This window comes from Helianthus annuus, chromosome 14 (assembly GCF_002127325.2).
Source record: "Helianthus annuus cultivar XRQ/B chromosome 14, HanXRQr2.0-SUNRISE, whole genome shotgun sequence".
Classification (NCBI taxonomy): Eukaryota; Viridiplantae; Streptophyta; class Magnoliopsida; order Asterales; family Asteraceae; genus Helianthus; species Helianthus annuus.
Genome location: NC_035446.2, coordinates 27,320,768 through 27,344,093, shown reverse-complemented (window position 1 = coordinate 27,344,093; position 23,326 = coordinate 27,320,768). Strand labels below are relative to the sequence as shown.

The 23,326-nt window shown below is 38.1% G+C and overlaps 1 protein-coding gene across 1 annotated transcript; it reads left to right on the top strand.

The window, feature by feature from the left end:
- The first annotated feature begins 9,083 nt into the window (after positions 1-9,083).
- On the top strand, positions 9,084-9,851 carry LOC110906819 (pentatricopeptide repeat-containing protein At1g62720). The gene is made up of 2 exons (XM_022151894.1): positions 9,084-9,236; positions 9,288-9,851. The coding sequence occupies exons 1-2, from the start codon at positions 9,084-9,086 to the stop codon at positions 9,849-9,851; spliced, it is 717 nt and encodes a 238-aa protein (XP_022007586.1).
- Positions 9,852-23,326: the final 13,475 nt, after the last annotated feature.

Genomic DNA, 23,326 nt, shown 5'->3' with positions numbered 1-23,326 from the left:
TTTGAGCCGTGTGGAAAGAGACTTCGAGGAAGAACGTAAGAGCCACCGAGGATTCCTCAAGGGATTGGCAAACCTACTGCAGGGCAAGAAGAAGAAACGAGACCCTTAGTCTCCTTATGGATTGTTGTACTTACAATTTAGTCCCTGCGTGGACACTTATCGTATTTCAGTCCCTACGTGGACTTATCTTTTAGTCCCTGCGCGGACACCTATCTAGTATTAGTCCCTGCGTGGACTTGTCTTTTTATTAACCTCTATGTAGGTATGTACTTGTTAAAAGACCCGTTTAGGGCAGTGTGTAATCATATTGAAGTTTTGAAATGTTATGTTATGAATTTCATTTTGTTATTACTATATATGAAATAAATCAAAATCATTCCTTTTAATTTAATCTGCCTAAATAAAGAATCTTAACAGTGAAACCTAGCCAGGTGTCTTTTAAGATCCGGCCAAGATGGTAAGACCTAATTAAAAGATTCAGATTCCCTGTTAACCTCTATAAGCATGTTAACAATCATGGCAGATGTGATTCGTAAAAATCGCACACGCCATTCTTATAAAAGAGTCCTCTAAAGGGATTCCAAAGCCCAAATCAATGATATAATAAATCATGGGTTAAATCATCAATGAAGATGATCATTTGTTAAACATCCATTAGCGATGTAGTGCCTACGGGCCAACCTTATCAAACATCCATTAGTGGTGTAGTGCCTACGGGCCATAATTGTTGTCATAATAAGACGAAAGACAGTGGTGGTCTATGACTCCCTGTCAGAAAGGGTAAAAGAACTACGGTTCAAACCTTCATACCTTGATTCTCTGTAATCTCGGCTAATATTATAATAACGTCCTCGTGACTAGGCTTTTATGCCACTAACAATATTAGTTGTGAATAGGATAAGTATGTTCAAATCCTTAATATAAAGTGAGTAACAAATTAACCGGATATGGTCTTCGATACCATGGTTAATGAATTGCCATAAAAGACAATTCTATAATAAACTCCTAAATAAAATTTTCATTATCTTCTGCAGTAGATACAAGCTACTATGGCGAATCCTAATGGAGAAAATAGTCATACAAGTGAAGATGACTATGATAATGCCCAAGTACATTTAACAGGCGCTCAACTAAAGGCTCTTGTCGACAACGCTGTTCAGGCAGCTCTAGATCGACAATATACCGAATCTCGAAGCAGAACTGTTTCCAAACCACCTTCTAAACCGAAGACACACTCAAAATCCCACAGCAAACCACTATCCAAGCCCAAGAAGGACGACGATAACCACTCGCCCAAGCCCAAGAAGGACGACGACAATCACTCGTCAAATGAAAATAGTGTTCGTCGTGAAAGGGAGTATACTGATGCTTCCCGTGCCAGGGGCTGCACATACAAGTACTTTGTGTCTTGTAAACCCCGAGACTTCACAGGGGAGAAAGGTGCCGTCGAATGTATGACATGGCTGGATGAGATGGACACTGTGGTGGACATCAGTGGCTGCGCGGAAAGGGACGTAGTAAAGTTTGTGTCGCAGTCGTTTAAGGGCGAGGCCCTAGCTTGGTGGAGGGCGCTGGTTTAGGCCTCGGGAAAAGCTGTGCTTTACAGCATGACGTGGGAGGAATTCGTTTCTCTCATCAAAGAAAATTACTGCCCTCAGCATGAGGTGGAGAAGATAGAGTCCGATTTTGTGTCATTGGTGATGACAAACCTGGACTGCCAGGCCTACTTGACGAGCTTTAACACGATGTCTCGCTTGGTTCCATATCTAGTAACCCCTGAACCAAGGAGAATCGCTCGCTTTATCGGGGGGTTAGAACCCGCGATAAAGGCAAGTGTGAAGGCCTCTCGGCCGACGACCTTCAGGTCTGTAACTGACCTCTCTCTGTCCCTCACAATGGACGCGGTCCGACTGAGATCGCTGAGGAACAAGGAGGCCGAGAAGAGGAAGCGTGAGGATGATACCTCACGAAGGTCGGGAAAGAAGCACCGTGGGAACGGTGATGGCAAGAGAGGGACCGAGTCGAAGAAAGATGGGCAACAATCCGGAGAGAAGCCTAGGTGCAAAAACTGCCAGAAATTCCACTTTGGGAAATGCAGGCTTGGGTCGAACTCACAGTCACAGTCGAAGTCGCATACTTGTGGACTGTGCAAGTCCAAGGACCACAAGACTGTGGACTGTAAGAAGATTAAAGATGCGACCTGCTACAACTGTAGTGAGAAGGGGCACATCAAAAGCAACTGCCCCAAGTTCGCCAAGAAGACGGAAGAAACCAAAAAGAATAACGCTAGAGTCTTCAAAATGGATGTGAAGGAAGCTTTGCAAGACGACAACGTAATCACAGGTACTTTTCTCGTGAATAATGTCTTTGCAAGAGTACTTTTCGATTCAGGCGCTGATAAATCCTTCGTAGACCAAAAATTTTGCAAACTATTGAATATGCCTGTCAAAACCCTAAATGTGAAATACGAGGTAGAGCTAGCAGACGGCACGGTAGAAACCGTCTCCACTATATTAGATGGATGTATGATATCCATTAAGAACAATTCTTTTCCTCTATCTCTACTTCCCTTTAATCTAGCAGGTTTTGACATCGTTCTGGGCATGGACTGGTTATCCCACAACCAGGCCCAGATCGTCTGCAACAGAAAACAAATAGTGCTAAAAACTCCGAGTAGTGAATCGCTTACCATTCGAGGAGATACGCAGTATGGATTGCCCGAGAATGTAACTATGCTCAAGGCTTCAAGATGCTTAAAAAGAGGCTGTGTCATCTACATGGCACAGGTGATAATAGAAGAACCCAAACCAAAGATAGAGGACATTCCTGTCATTTCGGAGTATCCAGAAGTTTTCCCCGAAGATCTACCTGGGTTGCCACCAGATAGGCAAGTGGAATTCAGAATAGATATCATCCCTAGAGCAGCTCCTATTGCTAGAGCACCCTACAGGCTAGCACCGACTGAAATGAAGGAATTAAGGACCCAGCTGGATGAACTACTGGCTAAAGGTTTCATCAAGCCTAGCTCATCTCCCTGGGGAGCACCTGTCCTATTTGGTAAGAAGAAGGACGGATCGATGCGGCTGTGCATCGATTATCGTGAACTTAATAAGGTCACGATAAAGAACAGATATCCATTGCCAAGGATCGACGACTTGTTTGATCAATTGCAAGGGGCTAGCTACTTCTCAAAGATCGACTTGAGGTTTGGCTACCATCAGCTGAAAGTCCGAGATGAAGACGTACACAAAACAGCATTTAGGACTCGCTACGGTCACTACGAGTTCCTAGTGATGCCTTTTGGGCTCACAAATGCACCGGCTGCGTTCATGGATCTCATGAATCGCGTCTGCAAGCCATACTTAGACAAATTCGTCATCGTATTCATCGACGACATTCTTATCTATTCAAAGAACAAAGCTGACCATGAGAAACACCTACGATGTATTCTCAAATTGCTGCATCACGAGAAACTCTATGCCAAATTCTCCAAGTGCGAATTCTGGCTAAGAGAAGTCCAATTTCTTGGACATGTCGTAAGCGAGCGTGGTATCCAGGTGGATCCCGCTAAGGTAGAGGCGGTCATGAATTGGCAAGAACCAAAGACGCCCACAGAGATTCGCAGTTTCCTGGGGTTGGCAGGATACTACAGGAGATTCACTGAAAATTTTTCAAGGATTGCTGCGCCCTTAACTTCCCTGACCAAGAAGAAAGAAAAATTTGTTTGGGGCCCTAAGCAGCAAGAATCCTTTGATATCTTAAAGCAAAGGCTGAGCAACGCTCCTGTGTTGACGCTACCAGAAGGTACAGAAGAGTTCGTAGTTTACTGCGACGTGTCATACACTGGCATGGGGTGTGTGCTCATGCAAAAAAGGCAAAGTTATTGCCTATGCTTCGAGACAGCTGAAGGTGCACGAAAAGAATTACACCACTCATGACTTAGAGCTGGGTGCCGTTGTGTTCGCACTAAAACTGTGGAGGCATTATTTGTACGGAATCAAGTTTGTGATCTATTCAGATCACAAGAGCCTTCAACATTTGTTCAATCAGAAGGAGCTAAACATGAGGCAACGCCGTTGGATGGAAACCTTAAATGATTATGATTGTGAGATCAGATACCATCCCGGCAAGGCGAATGTAGTCGCTGATGCCCTGAGCCGGAAGGGAAGGATGAAACCCATCCGAATCAATGCTAGGAGGATGGAAGTAAAGAATAACCTGATTGAAAGGGTGTTAGCTGCACAAAGAGAAGCTGTGTTAGAAGCTAATTATCCTATGGAAAAGCTAGGAGTAACTGAGGAGCAGTTAACTCTTCACAAGGATGGACTTTTGAGATTGAATGGGCGAATATGGGTTCCTATTTATGGAGGACTACGAGATGTTATCCTCCAGGAAGCCCATAGTTCCAAGTATTCTGTCCATCCTGGAGCAGATAAAATGTATCAGGATTTAAAGGCAAACTATTGGTGGATAGGCTTGAAAAAGTCTGTGGCCGCTTATGTAGCCAAATGCTTAACTTGTGCGCAAGTCAAGGCTTAGCATCAAAAGCCATCTGGCTTGCTACAACAGCCAGAACTTTATGAATGGAAATGGGAGTGTGTAACTATGGATTTTATCACCAAGTTACCAAAAACGAGCAAAGGAAACGACACAATATGGGTTATAGTCGATAGACTGACTAAGTCAGCTCATTTCTTACCCATCAAGGAGACTTATAGCTCCGACACATTGGCCCATTTATATGTTGATAAGATTGTAGCCTTACATGGCATACCTGTGTCTATTATCTCCGATCGAGATACTAGATACACGTCTCATTTCTGGAAGAGTTTCCAACAATCTTTGGGCACACGTTTGAACTTTAGTACGACTTACCACCCTCAGACAGACGGTCAGAGTGAGCGTACTATTCAAACGTTAGAAGACATGCTGCGGGCATGTGCTATCGATTTAGGTGGTAGTTGGGATAAGAACCTACCACTGATCGAATTCTCCTACAACAATAGCTACCATACCAGTATAAAGGCTGCGCCTTTCGAGGCATTATACGGTAGGAAGTGTAGATCGCCTGTTTGTTGGGCGGAAGTGGGAGAGGTCCAATTATCAGGACCAGAGATAGTTTTCGAAACAACGGACAAGATTGTCCAGATTCGAGAGCGTCTCAAAGCTGCTCGAGATAGGCAGAAAAGTTACGCTGACCCAAAGCGTAAGGACTTTCACTTCGAGGTAGGTGAAAAGGTATTACTAAAAGTGTCACCCTGGAAGGGGGTGATGCGCTTCGGTAAGAAGGGCTAACTGAGCCCGAGATACATAGGACCTTTCGAGGTTATCGAACGGGTCGGGTCAGTTGCCTATAAATTGAACTTACCAGAAGAGCTCAATGGAATTCACAATGTATTCCACATCTGCAATCTAAAGAAGTGCTTCGCTGATGAATCATTGGTGATCCCACACACAGATATGCATGAGAGCTTGAAGTTTGTGGAGAAGCCCTTGTCAATTGAAGACCGACAGGTGAAAAAGCTTCGAAGAAAGCATGTACCGATAGTAGAGGTTAAATGGGATGCCCGGAGAGGTCCCGAATTCACGTGAGATGTTGAATCCACGATGAAAGAGAAGTATCCCTATTTGTTTGAGTAAATCTCGGGTCGAGATTTATTTTAAGGGGGTGAGGATGTAACACCTCGAAATTTTGTGTCCAATAATGTATTGACACGTGTCTTGAGTTTACACGTGGCATTTAATATTTAATAAAGGACTAATGTTGACAAACCTTGAAAGTATGTAAATTCGAGGGTTATAAATGTCAAACAAGGGTAAGTATACTGTATAGTAACCCTAAACGATGCTCGTACCTTCAAACGAATAAATCATGGATCGTACGGAAGCGAAACGCGGAAGAAAGTGAGAGATTACAAGCTGCAGGGGGTTAGCTGTGTCAACATGTTTAATTATACCTCTGAGTGACCCTTTGACGTACCCGAGGCCTTGTAACAGTAAAATACGCTCACTAGAATGTACTATATAAATTCTGCGAAGTTCCGTTTTAAAACAAGAAAGTTATGATCAAATTCGTATGAGAGGGGTTAAAAGCGTCAACAATGAAAGTTAAGGCTTTCCAGATAATTAACAAACTGACAGGGGACTTAACAGTGCGGGTAAATAACACGAGGCCCTTAGTTGTAAATAATCGAGGGCCAAATCGCAAAGTTACCCCTTCAAACCCGAAAGGTCAGGTTAATAATTACCAAAGATTTCATTATTAATTACAAAGATTTAGGCAATGATTATAAAAGATTTAGAAATCTTGAAAATTTAACCTAACGCGGGCCGCGTAAAAGATATGGCCAAGTTGATGCGGGCCGCGAGCCTTCTGCATATACGCGTTCTGTCTTATAAACCCAGGCGACCCGCGAACAAGTTACATGATCCTTTCATGCGGGCCGCGTGAACCGCCCAGATGCAGAAAGTTTGGACTAACTTGCTTTTGAGCTAGTGAACGACCAAAAATGCAATAAATGAGGCATGGGTGCCCTCTACTTGCCTCCTAGCACCCAGGGCCACCTGCTGAACATCTATGATGCTTGGTAGGCTGAGTTGTGATGATCCCATGCCAAGTTTTGCACTATAAATAGGCCTATTGTGTGCATAAGTTCACCACACCTCAAAACACATTCTTTTGATCATCTCTGGAGCTTCCAAGCTTTATTCTATCATCCTAATTCATGCTCAAGCTTCTGTAAGTTGTTTAAATCCTTTGTGGTTTAGTTTTACTTAGTTAAATAGCTAAAAATCAAACCGTCGTAACTACGGTTTGACTTCGAGATAAGTCCTTAATGACTCAGTCATATCTCGAATCAAAAGTAGTTATAAGTTGGTATTGGTATGGGTAATAAACCCCTAAAAGGGTTCCCCCTGATCACCACTCTAACTAGTTCAAATGTCGAGTCAAACGTATACTTAAAAAGTCAACAGAAAGCCATTTTTGCGATTCTTGCATAATCTGTAATATAGATGATATGAAACCTGTTTGAACACTTATAAAACATGATATTAAGTATATAAACTTGTCTAAACTCGTTTGATTCGGCCATTTGCTATATTGACCCGGTTCGGAGCCGAATGTCGCAAAAGTTTGACTTTTGCTTTGACTTCAGTTCTGACCCGTTTAGTGCAATGTAGATATGCCTTAGGACTCTCTTAGGACCAGGTCACGTGATGGTATCACCCTCTGTGACCGGTTCGTTGTTTGTCCGAGTCTTTTACGCATTTCCGTTAATTACTTAAAAGTTGACCGTAACGCCCTTTTTAAAATAAAACGAGTATTTCGGACACGTGAAGGGACCATAACCTTGCTTACTAAATTCTAAGCATGTCCCTAAAGTTTCACGCCAATCCGAGGTCTGGAATAGGAGTTATGCTAAATAGCGCAATTAAAAGAAACTTTGGTAATAAAGGGCGCAATTAGCATAACGCCTACCTAAACCAAGATTTCGACACCAAATCTTTTACTCACTGTCGTAAAATAATATTTTGGGATTTTTAAGGATTTTTAATTAATTTTAACCTGCTCATAACCTGCGGTTATGGCTACGGTTCGGTAAATACCGAATATGCCCTTTTCGGCCAAAACTTGAGTTCTATAAGGTCTTTTGACTCGATTCCAGTTACTACTGATTTTAAATAATAAATAAAGTATTTTAGACTTATTAAACTGATCGGGAAACTCAGATTTTCTGTAGAACTCTAAAACCTCTTTAAAAGTCCTTAAAATGACCGGAAAACCCCTACGGGGCGTATAATAAACTTAAACACGTTACGGGCATCACGGAAGGTATCCTACTGATACCACAACCTCTTTAACGCATATTGACTTAGGAAACAAGTGTAGGACTCTTACGGTTACCCGTTGCGCCTATTGCGCGCACGGTTCGGCTTATGTAACTAGTTTACATAAATTAGCCGATACGGGTCAGACCATATTGTTTTGACCCCAAAATCCAGAATGTGAACATTAAACCCATATAAAACAAGTCTTCGAACTTGTTGGGTCAGAATCACATTCCATTCTCGGTTTTCGTCTTTCACGCGATTAAACCGTATCTGTCCCTTGAAACTGACCGGTCTAGGCTACGGCTAATCTAAAGACCCGTTAGGATTCTAATAGGTTATTTTAAAACCTTCGTTCCAGAATAGGAGCCTCAGTAGAAGATATCTGTGATTTAATCAATTAAGGACAATACTTGCAAAGGTAAATACTTTTAACTTATTTTCCGTTATACGGGCTTGGGTTACGATATATTAAATACCGCTTGATTGAGCATCAAATGTTCCATCGTTTAGGTGGTTAATTGAATAATTTGATCGGCTCATTTAAATAGTCTTGTTACTTAAAAGCCTTTGGGGGGTTAATGACCATGTCCCGGATATCCTAGGCATCATTTTACGAAATGGCCACGACCTCGACAACCGGGTGTAGGCGTACACCCGGCATTATGTCTATATTAATAAAAGACGTAGCCGTTGGTTTACCCACCGCGGTTTTACGCAAAGTGGTGTGTTTATTGATCTTTAACTCGGACTAGATCCGGGCTACTGAACGCAAAGAAGGAACATGTAATTCGTTCACAAGATTATAATATTAAATAATTCTCCCAAGTTATAAAAGAGTTTGTGCCTTGTGCATTCAAATCAATTTTAATAAACATTTTTCAAAAGTGTCGGTTGAATGTATTTACCAGTGTAAACTGACGTATTTTCCCAAAAAGATTAAGTGCAGGTACTACACGTAATCGGCTGGCAATCGCTCCTTAGCATCTTAAGAAGTCTCGCAAGCTTTGATGCCTTGTCTGTTGAACAACATTTTTATTATTATTTTGATCCCCTGTGGATACCATTCGACTATTGTGATACATTCGATATTACAATCAAAGGTTGAATTATATTTATCTTTATGCTTCCGCTGTGCATTCATATAATTGTGTGGTTTGACTAAATTGTTGCCAACTACGTCACGGTAATCCCCCACCGGGCCCATCGGTGATACACGTGGAAATCGGGGTGTGACACTTTGCAACGACAAAATGGTTGATCATGCACTAGAGCTGTTTGCCAAGATGACTGAAAAGGGTGTTCTTGCAAACATCATCACTTACAACTCTTTGATTCATGGTCTATGTAACTTTGGTCGAGAGACGGAAGCTACAAAAATGTTGATTGATATGGAGGAGGAAGGAGTATCTCCCTAAGTGGCTACATTTAATATCTTGGTAAATTCCTTTTGCAAGCAAGGATATGTAAAAGATGTAGAGTTTGTTGTACAAGCAATTGCACGGAGAGGACTACATCCAAATGTAATCACTTATAATGCACTAATTGATGGATACTGTTTACGCGGCCAAATGGATGAAGCAGAGAAAATTCTGGATGGCATGGTGGATAAAGAACTTGTGCCCAACATCATGACATATAACAGCCTGATAAATGGATACCGTAAGAAGAAGAGAATCCACAAGGCCTGGCGTCTCTTTCAAGAAATCCAAGACAAGGGTTTGATTCCTGATGTTGTTACTTACAGTAGCATGTTACAAGGTTTGTTTGAATCTGGGAATCCTGCAGCTGCTAGAGAACTCTTTAACAAGATGCAAGTAAAGGGCCAGGTTCCAAATATATGCTCCTATCGTATCTTGTTTCATGGAATGTGCAAAAACTATCAGTGTTCTGATGCATTGGCTCACTTCTGGTCGTTGGGAAACAAGGAATCGATGGAAGATGTAGGGTTGTATAATATATTGATTGATGGTTGTAGCAAATGTGGGAACCCTAGCTTGACTATGGATCTGTTTGATTAACTTTTATTGAAAGGATTGAAACCAGATGTTAGGACATATACAGTGATGATAAGTGTGTATTGCGAAGAATGGTTATTGGGTAAATGTAAAGAATTTCTTAGAAAGATGGAAGCGAATGGTTGTTTGCCAAATAGCGTGACGTACAATGTTCTTGTTCGAGAGTTGCTGAAGAAAAACGAGTGTCAGGAGGCAGAGATTTTTCTTGAAGAAATGATAAACGTAGGAAAACACTCTCGTTTGCGAACTATCATTCTAAAACTAACAAGTTGAGAAAGAAAAGAGGGCAGAATATCTAATCTAAGCTAATATATAATGTGAATTTGTATCACCCCGTCCATATGTGTCTTTAAGATCTACACTCAATATAATCTCAATTTCTTCACACTGCCACATTTGAGATTTTGAATAAGAGTTCGTTGTCTACATATTTCCCTCCATTCACATTCTGATAAAACTACACAAGATACCAAATTTTTGAAAGTCATGTTCTGTGCAACGTAAACAAGCCAGAAAGCAACAACAATAAGCAAACACCCAAGCTGGATATTGACAAGTTCAGGAAACGTACCGAGTTATATATTTGTGCATCCAAGGGCTTGCGGGATACACCCAACCCACCATCACTCATGAATATCTGCTCCATTACGAGTAGGGATGAGCTCGGTACCGAAAATAACCAAAAATGGGTATCGGTATTAGTACCAAAAATACACGGTACGGTTTGGTACCGCTATTTCAAGGTAGAAACCGGTACCGAAAACGTCAAAAGTCGGTACCGAAATTTATTTTGTTGAAAGTTAATCCTAAAACTTGTATGAGTTGAAAGTTGAAGGGCTAAAGTGAAAGATTGATATAGTTAGTTTTTATTTAAAGTTTGGTTTATTTTAGGTAAGTCTTGGATAGAAAGTTTAGTAATTGGTTTAGGAAAGGTTTAATATCTTGGAGAGCAAGTTTAGTAGTATTATAAATAGGGGTTTAGGTTATTGTTTTTATTTGTCCTTTTTCTTTGTAAGTTCGTATGTTTGTTTGTTCGTTTGATTGAAAGAAAGAGTCGTGGGTTTGTCTCCCTAATATCTCATGTTCGTGTTTGTTGATCGTGTTCGTGTTGTTGATACGATTGTTTGAACCGTCTGGGCCAACAATTGGTATCAGAGCAGTGGTGGCTCATTGTACACACGATTTGCACGGAAGAAATGATCCCCTAAAAGTGGTCGCTATTCAAGGAAGGTTTTGTTTGTTGTTCATCGAGTCAAATAAAAAAAAAGTATTGCATAAGGTTGTTGATATCGATCAAGTCAAAAAGGCCGTGTGAAGGTTTGAAATAAAACCTTGGAAGCAATTTAATTGCTTTGGAATTTGTGTGCTGGTTAATTTAATTCAAGGGGAGATTTACAATTCTCCTAATTTGTCGTGACTTGAAATTTTTCTCTTTGGAGAATTAAGTACAAGGTGCAAGGGTTTTGATTGAGACTAGGGAAGTGCCCGCGTTTGTTTGTATGTAAAAAAAGGGGGGGGGGCTCTGCAATAGTAGTAGAAACAAGTAAACAAGCGTTATTTTGGCGGAGACAAGATAAAACGAAGGCAAGGTGTAGGATATGTTGGTTGTTTGTTGAGCGATAACAGGAAGACAAGCAACTTTGGGTTCGTTTTGAATCCATGTTTTGAAAGCAAGTTCATGTTTAGAAAGCAAGAAAGGAAAGTTTATAGTGTTTGGTTATTTATTAGAGATTGATTTCGGGATCGGGAATCAATTCTAACTGAAAAATAACAAACCGGAAAAGAAAGTAAGGATAAGAAAGACACGATGGTGATTGGAGGACTTTCAGTATTGACGAAATCGAACTACAAAGAATGGTCGACCAAGATGGAGGGATTCTTGAAAGACTATGGTTTTTGGGATGTTATTGAACCTACGGTCGACGTAGATGTAGATGAAAGGAAGATGTACACCTTATTGGGGTACATATGTCAAACTCTTCCGGACGACATCTTGGTACAAGTTGGCATACTCATGAATGCTAAGGAAGTATGGCGTGCCTTGAAGAATCGATTTCTTGGAATTGATTATGTAAGAAAGGAAGAACAGGACAAAGCAGCTCAAGAAGCCGTTGAGAAAGAAAGACTGGATGAGATCGCTGAGAAATAAAGATTGGATGCGATTGTTCAAGAAGAACAAGCACGTAAGAAAGAAGCTCAGGAAGCTGCAGAGAAAGAAGAAGCTTTGCAAGCTGTTTTGGTAAGTGAAGAGAAGGAAAGATTGAATAAAGAATAAGAAAGAATTGCTTTGGAAGAAGAAGAGAAGACGGTGAACCTTCAGGTATGTTTTCCTTACTCAAACAACCGTGAAGTTAAAGAAACTGTTAAAATCAGTGAGCAGCAAAGAAGCAAGAAACCTGCTACTGATCATGATGATAAAAGAAAGAATCTAGTAATGAATGAAACGAAGGATGCAACTGACAAATCTGCACACGTGGAACCGTATGTGAAAGTCAACAGTCGAGCATCTGTTGAACAAAAATCAGAACCGAATGAAAAGTTTAAGGGAACAGTCAGAAAGAAAAGCCCAACAGGGTCTGATAAAGAAAGAAAGGTTAACCCAACTGAGAGTTTTGGGTCAAAAGTCGAATGGTCAAGAATGTTTAGATAAGCAAAGAAAGAAAAGAAGAGTGAAGAAAAAGAACTTGTCAATTAAACAAGTGATGCAACAAATATTTGAAGATAGAAAAGTTCAAGAAAAGAAAGTGATGAATGATTTCGGATCTAAGATGAATGTGGAAGGTTTGAATGATGAGCGTGAAGAACCTGTTAAAAAGGTTTGTTACAAACAAATGAAAAGAAAGAATAAAGGCGGACCAATGATAGAAATTGAAGAGTTGAGAGTGCTATTTGGGATTCAAGACCTTGGCGGTACAAAGTCAAAAAAGTTTGGGCCGAGTTTTTGGATTAAGTGTAACACCCCAAAAACGGGTTTGGTAGTCAAACACGTTAATACTAAAAGACGGGCACGGTACCGTTAGTGGTAAAAGTAACCCAGTAAATATTAGGATTTAAATAAATAAACCTAATATAAAAAAGGAATAAAATATTTTGAGGAAATAAAGTTTATAAGAGGCCCGAATTAACGGGACTTAGAATGAAAACGGGTTATAACCCCTGGAACTAACTAAGTTAACTAGGAACAATTAACCTAGTTATTAATTGTGTAATTAAGTGAATGAATAAAGATCAAAAACTTTTAACCCTCTTCATAAAAGCTTCTAAACATGAGGGACCTAAATGGACAAACTAGAAAGTGGATTATAAAAAAGAAAAATCTAGAACAAAACACACACACACACACACAGCGTGTGTTCTCGATCGATCAACAGGAGACCAAAATGGGTGAAACCCTAGTTCACCCAAAATCAACAAATTGAAGGTCAAATCCAGCCCAAATCAGATGCATGAACACAAATTTGTGATCACCTAGTCGTGGGAAACACAAGGTATGTTGAAATTTGTTATTTGGTGATACTTTGAAATTATGATGAACAATCATAATCGAAATTCTGGAATGAATAATGAATAATGAATATATGATCGTTGTTGTGATTAAATTCATGTTTAGAAACAAATCCTAGTTGTAAACTTGAAGAATTAGTATTAAAACTAGGGGTTTGATGGATTCCCTTGTATGTGCTAAGTGGGTTTTAGCTAAATAATGAGGATGATGATATATTGGTGCTAGAAATCACCAAAATTGATAGTTGAAGCGAAATACTTAAACAAATTACAAATTTAAGTATTTGATTATACATGATTCAAAAAGGGTTTTGAATGTTGTAGTGAAATTAGTGATTTATTTCATGAATATGAATGTTTGAATCATGTTAACTACTAAATTGATAGGTAGAACTTGATTAGATAAGGTGTTCGAATGAATGCTAGTGGTATAATGAAACGGGTCTCACTTATAGACGAGAACCCTTAGTTCTTGCGATAATAAATAAATAAGTTAGATTTAATGATCGCTTGAACTAGTTGAGATATTAGAAATATAATGAACCGGGTAAAAGATTTGCTAGACGATGGCCTAAAAATAACGCCTACCGGGTAATTAATGAATGCCTAAACTAGTTGTCGAACTTGAATGTGCATTTTATATGCTAATGGGTGTTTGACTTTTAAAAGTCAAACTGACCACCAATACGATGGACGATAATATGATATGAAATGTGTAAGGTGGAATAATCGTATTAAATTATGATTAATCTAACCACCTTGTGAACATTGAATAATAGTTTGGCGCTTAACACGCTAGGTGGAAGCTTGGGGAGAAAGCGGGTTACACGGATCGAGTACGTGGAAAAAGAGCATAACCGGATGCAAAGTAAGTAAAACTTACACCCTTTTTGTAGGACACGTGTTTATTTTGTAAACTATAAATGCGAATAATGTAATATCCGAAATAAGGGTTCCGACACGATTGATACAAGTCGGAACAAGTATAAATGATAAAAACCATGGTTTAGGGTAAATGGGGCAAATGGGTGAATTTGGAAATTAAAACCATGCTTTTATTCTAATTTATGTAAATGTTTGGTCTTATAGTCCAAACGGGACAAATGGTGATGATAACACCATTTGACAATATCGACTAATGTCGTTGTCAAGTCGTATGTTATCAGGAGCGAATAGCAATTTGGATAATTGCGACTCCATAGAATATTGGTTAATTAACGCGAGATATAAAACGGGTCTATATGTTAACTCGAGCCAGGTACGCATATATATAGATTTATAGTTAAAAATGCAATGTTGGTCAAATATCTTAGCAAAAGGACCTATGTCGTAAAAGGAGGAAATAAGTTGACGAAAATGCCCTTGATAGGTAAATCGGGCAAACGACCCCTAGAGGTCGTTTAGATACTAGTGTTATCATTAAGTAACTCTTAGACACATGTAAGAGTTGTAGCCATAAACCTTGGGGGTCAAATGCCTATGAACGGGTCAATCACGTAAAATGACTATCCTAAGGGTAAAAATTAGGATAGCGGTCCATTATGTTAAATCCACCACAAAAATAGTTGTGGTGGAATATAAGAGGCTATTTAAAAATGAGAATACGAAGTGTAGAAAGAGAAGAGAGAGTTTGATGCTTAAATGTACATAATTCGCTCAAAACGGGCCAAAAAGAGTACGTATGCAAAAACGGGTTAATGTTGCATAAGAAACCCGTAATTTGAACCTTGAAGATTAGTAAACTGATATAAAATGATGTCCATGGTATTTTAAATGTAATAAACAACTTTGTTTGATAAAATCACAAACGGGTCAAAAAGTGTCATAATTGAATTTCAAGCCGAGAGCTTGAAATCTAAAATTTTTAGAATTCAGATGTCGGTTCATTACACCATGAGATGGAGAATTAAATTACGAACGCGTAGGAAAAAGAATCGTGTAAAACGGACATCTAGATCAAAAGTTATGAAGCTTTGAAGTTAGAATTTCGATCGAAAATGGAGCTGGGCAAATGCAACAGCAATTAAGCAACTTGCTGTAAAAAAGGGGGCTAGGTGTAGCGTCTAGCCCCTCCTGATTCCGAAAATTGTTTAATTTTTGTTTGTTTGACCCATATAACTTGTTTAAACTTGTTATTTAACTAGCAAAGCTAACTTTTAAGTTGGTTTTGATTATAGGTGATAGCCAAGAGTGCCCGGATGAAGATCAAGCTCGAAGAAGAACCGAACACATGTTAAATGAAGCTTCCGCGTCAAATCTTGATTTGTTTAGTTATAAATGAATTATGTAAACACTTATAAATATGTTTTTGAAATGTTGTAAACATGAAGGAATGTTAGTATGACATTTTTTTTTGTAAAGACACATTTTAGCATCAAAATGTGTATTTTATTATTAAAATCTTGATTTATTGAGTCGGGCATTACAAGTTGGTAATCAGAGCTCAAGGTTAAAAGAATAAAGTGTTCGGTTCGAGGGTTGATCGCAAGTCCGGTAAGTACATGTATATCAATGGGTTAGAATGATTAAAGTGTTGAGAACAACACATATGGTTATCGTCTAATACACGTTACACCAATAAAAACGATATAGAGTAGATATAGTCAACGAAATTACACGCGTTGATGCGTATAGTAGAAAAGCCTTGTATTATAGTACGGGCATCCATTAATGTCGAAATTACTAACTGTTGTAAATGTTTTAGTTGGAGGACACTCGCATATGAAGATAGCGAGAGTTTAACAAATCGCAAATTTGACAGAGGAAGGTCCAAAGAGTATGCTCATCAAGGACCTAAACCGCGTAGCGATCGCGAACAAGGTTAATGGCAAGAGAAGCCCGTTAGGGCAAGCATTACCATGTGCACACTTTAAATTTAATTGCACAAATAGTAATATGCAAAAAATACGTAGAGATTGAAAGTTGCATATGTAGATTAAAAACTTCTTGGAAAAAAAACCCGAATAGAAAATCTATCCGGGATATTGTTTCCAAGAGAAACAAATAGAGGCATTACTTACATGGGGTGTAATGTGAAAATTATAAAAGGGTCATGTATACCAGGTATTGATCGCTTACTCTGGCCAAGTAAGTGGTGAGCACGTGGTACCATGAACTTTTTATGATGGACATGCTTACATCCGATGTAGCAAGGACGGGGGTGAGTGGAACAAATTAAAAAGTACCCAAATGAATCAAATGAGCAAAATAATTGATAATAATGTAAACGCACAGCCGAGTGTCGGAAGCGTATTACGTTAGGATAATGAGCCCGAGCGAAGGGACAAAGATTCATGTAAAATGATTAAGATATGCATTGGGAGGGGGTGTACTGTGACAACCCTCACCAAACCAGGTATCCGTACGAGTTAATTAATATTTAATTAATGCTTAATTACTGTGCTTGCTTACAATTGTGGTTAAACTGCTACTTGAATTCTGATACATACATATACATGCATCATTCTTTATTAACTGTCACTCCATTATGTACATACAAACTATAGTGACAAACTTAATGCACAATAGCACAGTAGCGCAATGAACGGATAACCCAGTAAACGTGCTGACATAGCCAGCACCAGACAGACACTGTCTCTAAGGCCAGTATGAGCCGGGAATAGATTGCTACACTAGTAGGAAGTGTAGGGAGGTGAGGATTGTAGAACTGTGTCACTAGGTGATAGTTATAGTGACCAGATATGCCAAAAACATGTTTTAAATACAAAATCCTGCACTTTATTACAAAAATTCAGCATTTTATTTAACTAGTAAAGTGCAAAAACATGGGAAAATAATACAAGACACTTTCCAAAGTGTCGGGAATTCATTGTGTCACTAAAAATAATATTAAAGACACTTTAAATGCTTATTAAGCACTTTAACGGATCAGTATCCAACCGAACAACCGGACTTAACCCGGAACACAAAAATATTGACAATGACATTATTTTTCCTTTTCTGAGCTAGTTAGGGTCCCCGAACACCCTAACACCCGTTATAATACATAACACACTAATAACCTATCTTAATCCCTAACTAAACAAACTAACACTAACTATCTAGTTCAAAACTAACCCCCCCCCCTACTGAATCGGTCCCTCAAGGGGACACACCCTTACACATCTTGATTATTTTATTATTGATGCTTAGTATCTTGATGACACATTACACCATGGATAATTCACTAACTTGGTTTATAAATAAAACCTTGAGTCCACCATTTCATTCATTCAAACACATCATAAAAATTGCACACTCTCTCCCTCTCCTCTTGCAATCGGCCGAGAGCTCCCACACACCCACCATCACCTTCCAACTTTGATCTTGCTAAACCACATACAATCCAAGGTGCTAGAGTTCATACGAGGATACCCGGTGCTTACGGAATTACAAGGACCTCTCTACACCGCTTTTATCCACCTAGTTTTCGCTTTGATTCTTCCCTAGCCTTGAGCTAGTTGTAAGTGATTCTAAACACCCTCTATATCTTGTTTAAGTGGTTAATAAGAAGATTAACGGGTAAAAATTAAGAACACCAAAGATCAAAACTAAAAGTCTTGTAAGAAGGATAAACTTGATGGTTAAAGAGTAAATAATGGTGTAAAACTCATGAATCTTGTTTAGTTATGGTTATTTTATGTTGTTGGTTGCTAGTAGTGGAATGGATCGTCATCTATCCATGCTAGATCATGTTCATGGGACATGAACTAGCATTATGTTAAGTAGGAAAGTTACAAGATGACGAACCCTTTCATACATAAACATGAACTTGTGTAAAAATAGTTTTTCTTGTAAAATGGAGTTCTAAACTAGTAGATCTAAAGATCTACAAGTGGTATTTTCGAAGAACCAAGTGTAAGATACAAATCATGTTTAAAAGCCGGATCTTTCTTGAAACAAAAGCATTTTTGTGAACAAACAAGTGTGTAGACACTTGTGTAACGAAAGAATTTAACAAAGAAATATTTTTGTAATTTTGGCTAAGAAGTTGTAAAGTTACATCTTCTTTAAAAATAAAATTTTCAAGAAACCGATTTTATTTTTTAAAGATAGAAAGATCTACTAAAAATGTTGGAAGGTTACTACGTATTTTCACATAACTTACAAGTTCATATGTTTGTGATTTATACTTGTTTTGACTAGTTTAATGTTTGAATATTGTTTTTTAATGATGGGAAAATTGTTGATTGAATTTTGAAAAGAAAATGATACGCTTGTAAGCGTGGCCACCTCCAGTTACAGAGGAAACTCTGGCGAAATTTTTCCAGAAATATAACACTTGGAAATATTTTTGTAACAAGTGTTGTGAATATATTTTTAACTTGTTTTCCAAAATAAAATTCGCCATGATTTTTATTACAAAACTTCCAAGTGTCGGAGGTGGAACTTTCGTAAATAAAACTTGTTAAAGATATATTTAGAATATATATTTTTCATATTAACACTTGTGCGATTTTATGTTTATTTTGTGAACTACATAAATATTATTTTTTTTTAGTAAAAATAATATTACTGGAATACACTGAATAGTAACGACTCCAAAATAATACTAACGCCCTCACAATAAATATGTAAGTTACACCGGTATTATTATTACCACCCGAACTTTAAATGTAACTTATGTATTTTCGGAAAATACTCGTAAGTGTGTATTTTGATAAAGTATTATTTTGGGAATTATACGAAGCAAAATATAATATTTTTGGGAGAAATATGTATATTTTGGAGATAAAATATTCTAGACAAATAAAATAAAATATATTTTATTAAGTGAGATTTAATAATATATTCTTGGAATTATACAAACGCACATGTATTAAAACCCCCATCCTTGGGAAGGAATATAATTAATACATAATTACGAAGTGTGAATACGAAATAGTTGTCTAACTATTTCCCAAAAACGTTAAACCTTAAGCCAAGGAACGGTCGTCCGTCTAATAGAAGTTAGTACGTGTAGGTCGTCATGCAGCAGGTTGACTGGGAGATTACTATTTCGAGACGCACTTCAGTGAGTTCATGACCCCCCCTTTTCTCTTAACTGTTTTCAGTTTTTATACTTCGGGGGTGAAATACATGTTACTATGATTACGAATAGTTTTTACATGGTGTGGTTAGCGTAAGGAGGGTTACTACTTAGATCATGTGAGTGGGTAGGCGGGAACTGGAGGCCATTAATCCTCATTGTAGGACCGAGGGTCTTTAGCGGTAGATCTATCTGGGTGTAGCGAGCCCAGCCCCAAGCCCAACAGTACGGACCTCGGGGTGACTTGGTACCCGACGCAAAAATCTGCTAGGTTTGAGTCTTCCTACTGCACTTCACACATATCAATGGCCTTGCAAATCATTGGTGATCTCTTTATTTCCTTATTTGCTACATACCAGGGATTTTTATACTTACAAAGGTTTTACATACTCACTACACATGAACTCGCTCAACATTTTTGTTGATTTTTCCAACTTAAATGTATTTCAGGGAATTAAGGATCTGGCGAGGTATGCTACGTTTTCACGCTGCGTAAGAGTTATGAGGTCATCCAAGTTTAGGGGTTGTGGCTTTTACCTAGACGATTCACGGTTCTTAAACTGCGTCTGTTTCATGGTTGTGGTTATGACTTATGAACAATGTTTTTATTTTGTCTTGTTGTAATTCCGTTGCATGTGTCAACGTTTTAAAACAATGTTGTGGTATTTTTATTTTAAAACTTAAATCAATGGATGATCTGCATGGTTTTACTTTCATATAGCTTTGTTGTGATTAAGCTATGGTATTAAGAAGTCACACCAAATTAACCCACGCTTCCGCAAAGCCAGGGTGTGACTTGTACTTACACTTGAACCCGAAGAAAGCAAACATGTAAAATGATTAAGACATGCATTAGGAGGGGGTGTACTTACGCTCGAACCCAGAGAATGGATACATGCAAAATGATTAACATATGCATTGGGAGGGGGTGTACTTGCACTCGAACCCGGAGAATGCAAATAAGTCTCTTAACGTACCGTTTTTGTAAAACGTCAAACTTGAGGACAAAGTCAGAATATAAAAATGAAGCGAAGTCTTAATGCATACCGGGAGGGTTGCAATAATAACGACTTCGATAAAACACCCGGTTGATGGGTAAGGATTTAAACACATGTGTAGACTGAGAAACGGGAACACGAATGAAAGTCAAAAGACTCGGGTTTCGAGTCATGACTAAAAGACGATAAGATACTGAAAATAGAAATTTTGATAAATTACGTTCAACTATTTTAAAGTTGAACGGGTCAAATAAAGAATGAAGTTTGACATTCATAAGTGGTGAGATTTCACACGAACGAATCAAACGAATTAAATAAAGAATAACGCTTGATAACGTAAGTAAGCGCGAACCGAATAAATAAAAGCGCGAGATATTAACAAATCTATAAAAAAAGTTATGAGATAGTGTAAAAACGGAAAAACGCATACTAACGAAACAAGAATCTTAAAAACATTAAGATAAAAGAACCCGGGTAACGGATTGTAAAGAAGTATAAGTACGAACCGGGAAACGGTAAGTATAGAACAAACTGACGAGTAAATGACGTAAGGAGGCATAAAGTTGGAAGATTAGTCCGAAAATAACAAATGAAGCCTCAGACTACGGTCAAGGTCAACTAAAGTTCAAAAGTGAAAACAAATGATTCCAAACATAACAAGGGATGCCTTGACGCTATATATGTATATATATATATATATATATATATATATATACATTTGAATATAGACGTGACCAAAAGATGATCCATGGGATCATCATAACCTACGGGATTAAACATAGTGTTAAGGTATACGGGACCAAGAAGACCCTTGGGTCATAAACAGAAAGAAACAAACTGTTGGGTCTCACCTTAAAAAGGTGGAAATCTAAAGAAATAGTCTACGCGACTAAGCGAAAGAACCTACGGGTTATTTGGGTTTAGCGTGGGAATTAGTTGAAATTCCCCGCATTAAAAGATATTGGAAAGGAACAAATCCTCGGAAGCAATATTCCTAGATATGAGAGAAAGACATAAGACAAAGGGAAAACATAAACTAAAAACTTTAGTTTTTAGTCAAAAGCAACGTTTTAATAAACATAAGTGGTATGAAGCGATTTAGAAAACCGTAAACGCACATAAGGCCGGAGATGGCGATATGGATATATGCCCGAGTAATGGGGTATAAGGTAACCAGTGACTAACAAGTCTAACCGCCAAAATAGATAATCAATAAAGATAACGAATACGAGCTAAAAGTAACTGCCCACGAGGCCTTACACATGAAAGACGTACGCGTCAATATAAATGAAAACTTTTGATTAAAAGAAATGGGTGCCTTGAAAACAAACTTGGTTCGTTTGATTTAAACCAATGAACTACGTAAATAAGGTTTCGATGACGAAACCTCTTTAAGGGGGTAGACTTGTAACACCCCAAAAACGGGTTTGGTAGTCAAACCACGTTAATACTAAAAGACGGGCACGGTACCGTTAGTGGTAAAAGTAACCCTGTAAATATTAGGATTTAAATAAATAAACCTAATATAAAAAAAGGAATAAAATGTTTTGAGGAAATAAAGTTTATAAGAGGCCCGAATTAACGAGACTCAGAATGAAAACGGGTTATAACCCCCGGAACTAACTAAGTTAACTAGGAATAATTAACCTAGTTATTAATTGTGTAATTAAGTGAATGAATAAAGATAAAAAACTTTTAACCCTCTTCATAAAAGCTTCTAAGCATGAGGGACCTAAATGGACAAACTAGAAAGTGGATTATTAAAAAGAAAAATCTAGAACAAAACACACACACAGTGTGTGTTCTCGATCGATCAACAGGAGACCAAAATGGGTGAAACCCTAGTTCACCCAAAATCAACAAATTGAAGGTCAAATCCAGGCCAAATCAGATGCATGAACACAAATTCGTGATCACCTAGTCGTGGGAATCACAAGGTATGTTGAAATTTGTTATTTGGTGATACTTTGAAATTATGATGAACAATCATAATCGAAATTCTAGAATGAATAAGGAATATATGAGCGTTGTTGTGATTAAATTGATGTTTAGAAACAACCCCTAGTTGAAAACTTGAAGAATTAGTGTTAAAACTTAGGGTTTGATGGATTCCCTTGTATGTGCTAAGTGGGTTTTAGCTAAATAACGAGGATGATGATATATTGGTGCTAGAAATCATCAAAATTGATAGTTGAAGAGAAATACTTAAGCAAATTACAAATTTGAGTATTTGATTATACATGATTCAAAAAGGGTTTTGAATGTTGTAGTGAAATTAGTGATTTATTTCATGAATATGAATGTTTGAATCATGTTAACTACTAAATTGATAGGTAGAACTTGATTAGATAAGGTGTTCGAATGAATGCTAGTGGTATAATGAAACGGGTCTCACTTATAGAAGAGAACCCTTAGTTCTTGCGAAAATAAATAAGTTAGATTTAATGATCGCTTGAACTAGTTGAGATATTAGAAATATAATGAACTGGGTAAAAGATTTGCTAGACGGTGGCCTAAAAATAACGCCGACCGGGTAATTAATGAATGCCTAAACTAGTTGTCGAACTTGAATGTGCATTTTATATGCTAATGGGTGTTTGACTTTTAAAAGTCAAACTGAGCACCAATACGATGAACGATAATGTGATATGAAATGTGTAAGGTGGAATAATCGTATTAAATTATGGTTAATCTAACCACCTTGTGAACATTGAAATGTGTAAGGTGGAATAATAGCATAGCCGGATGCAAAGTAAGTAAAACTTAAACCCTTTTAGTAGGACACGTGTTTATTTTATAAACTATAAATGCGAATAATGTAATATCCGAAATAAGGGTTCCGACACGATTGATACAAGTCGGAACAAGTATAAATGATAAAAACCATGGTTTATGGTAAATGGGGTAAATGGGTGAATTTGGAAATTAAAACCATGCTTTTATTCTAA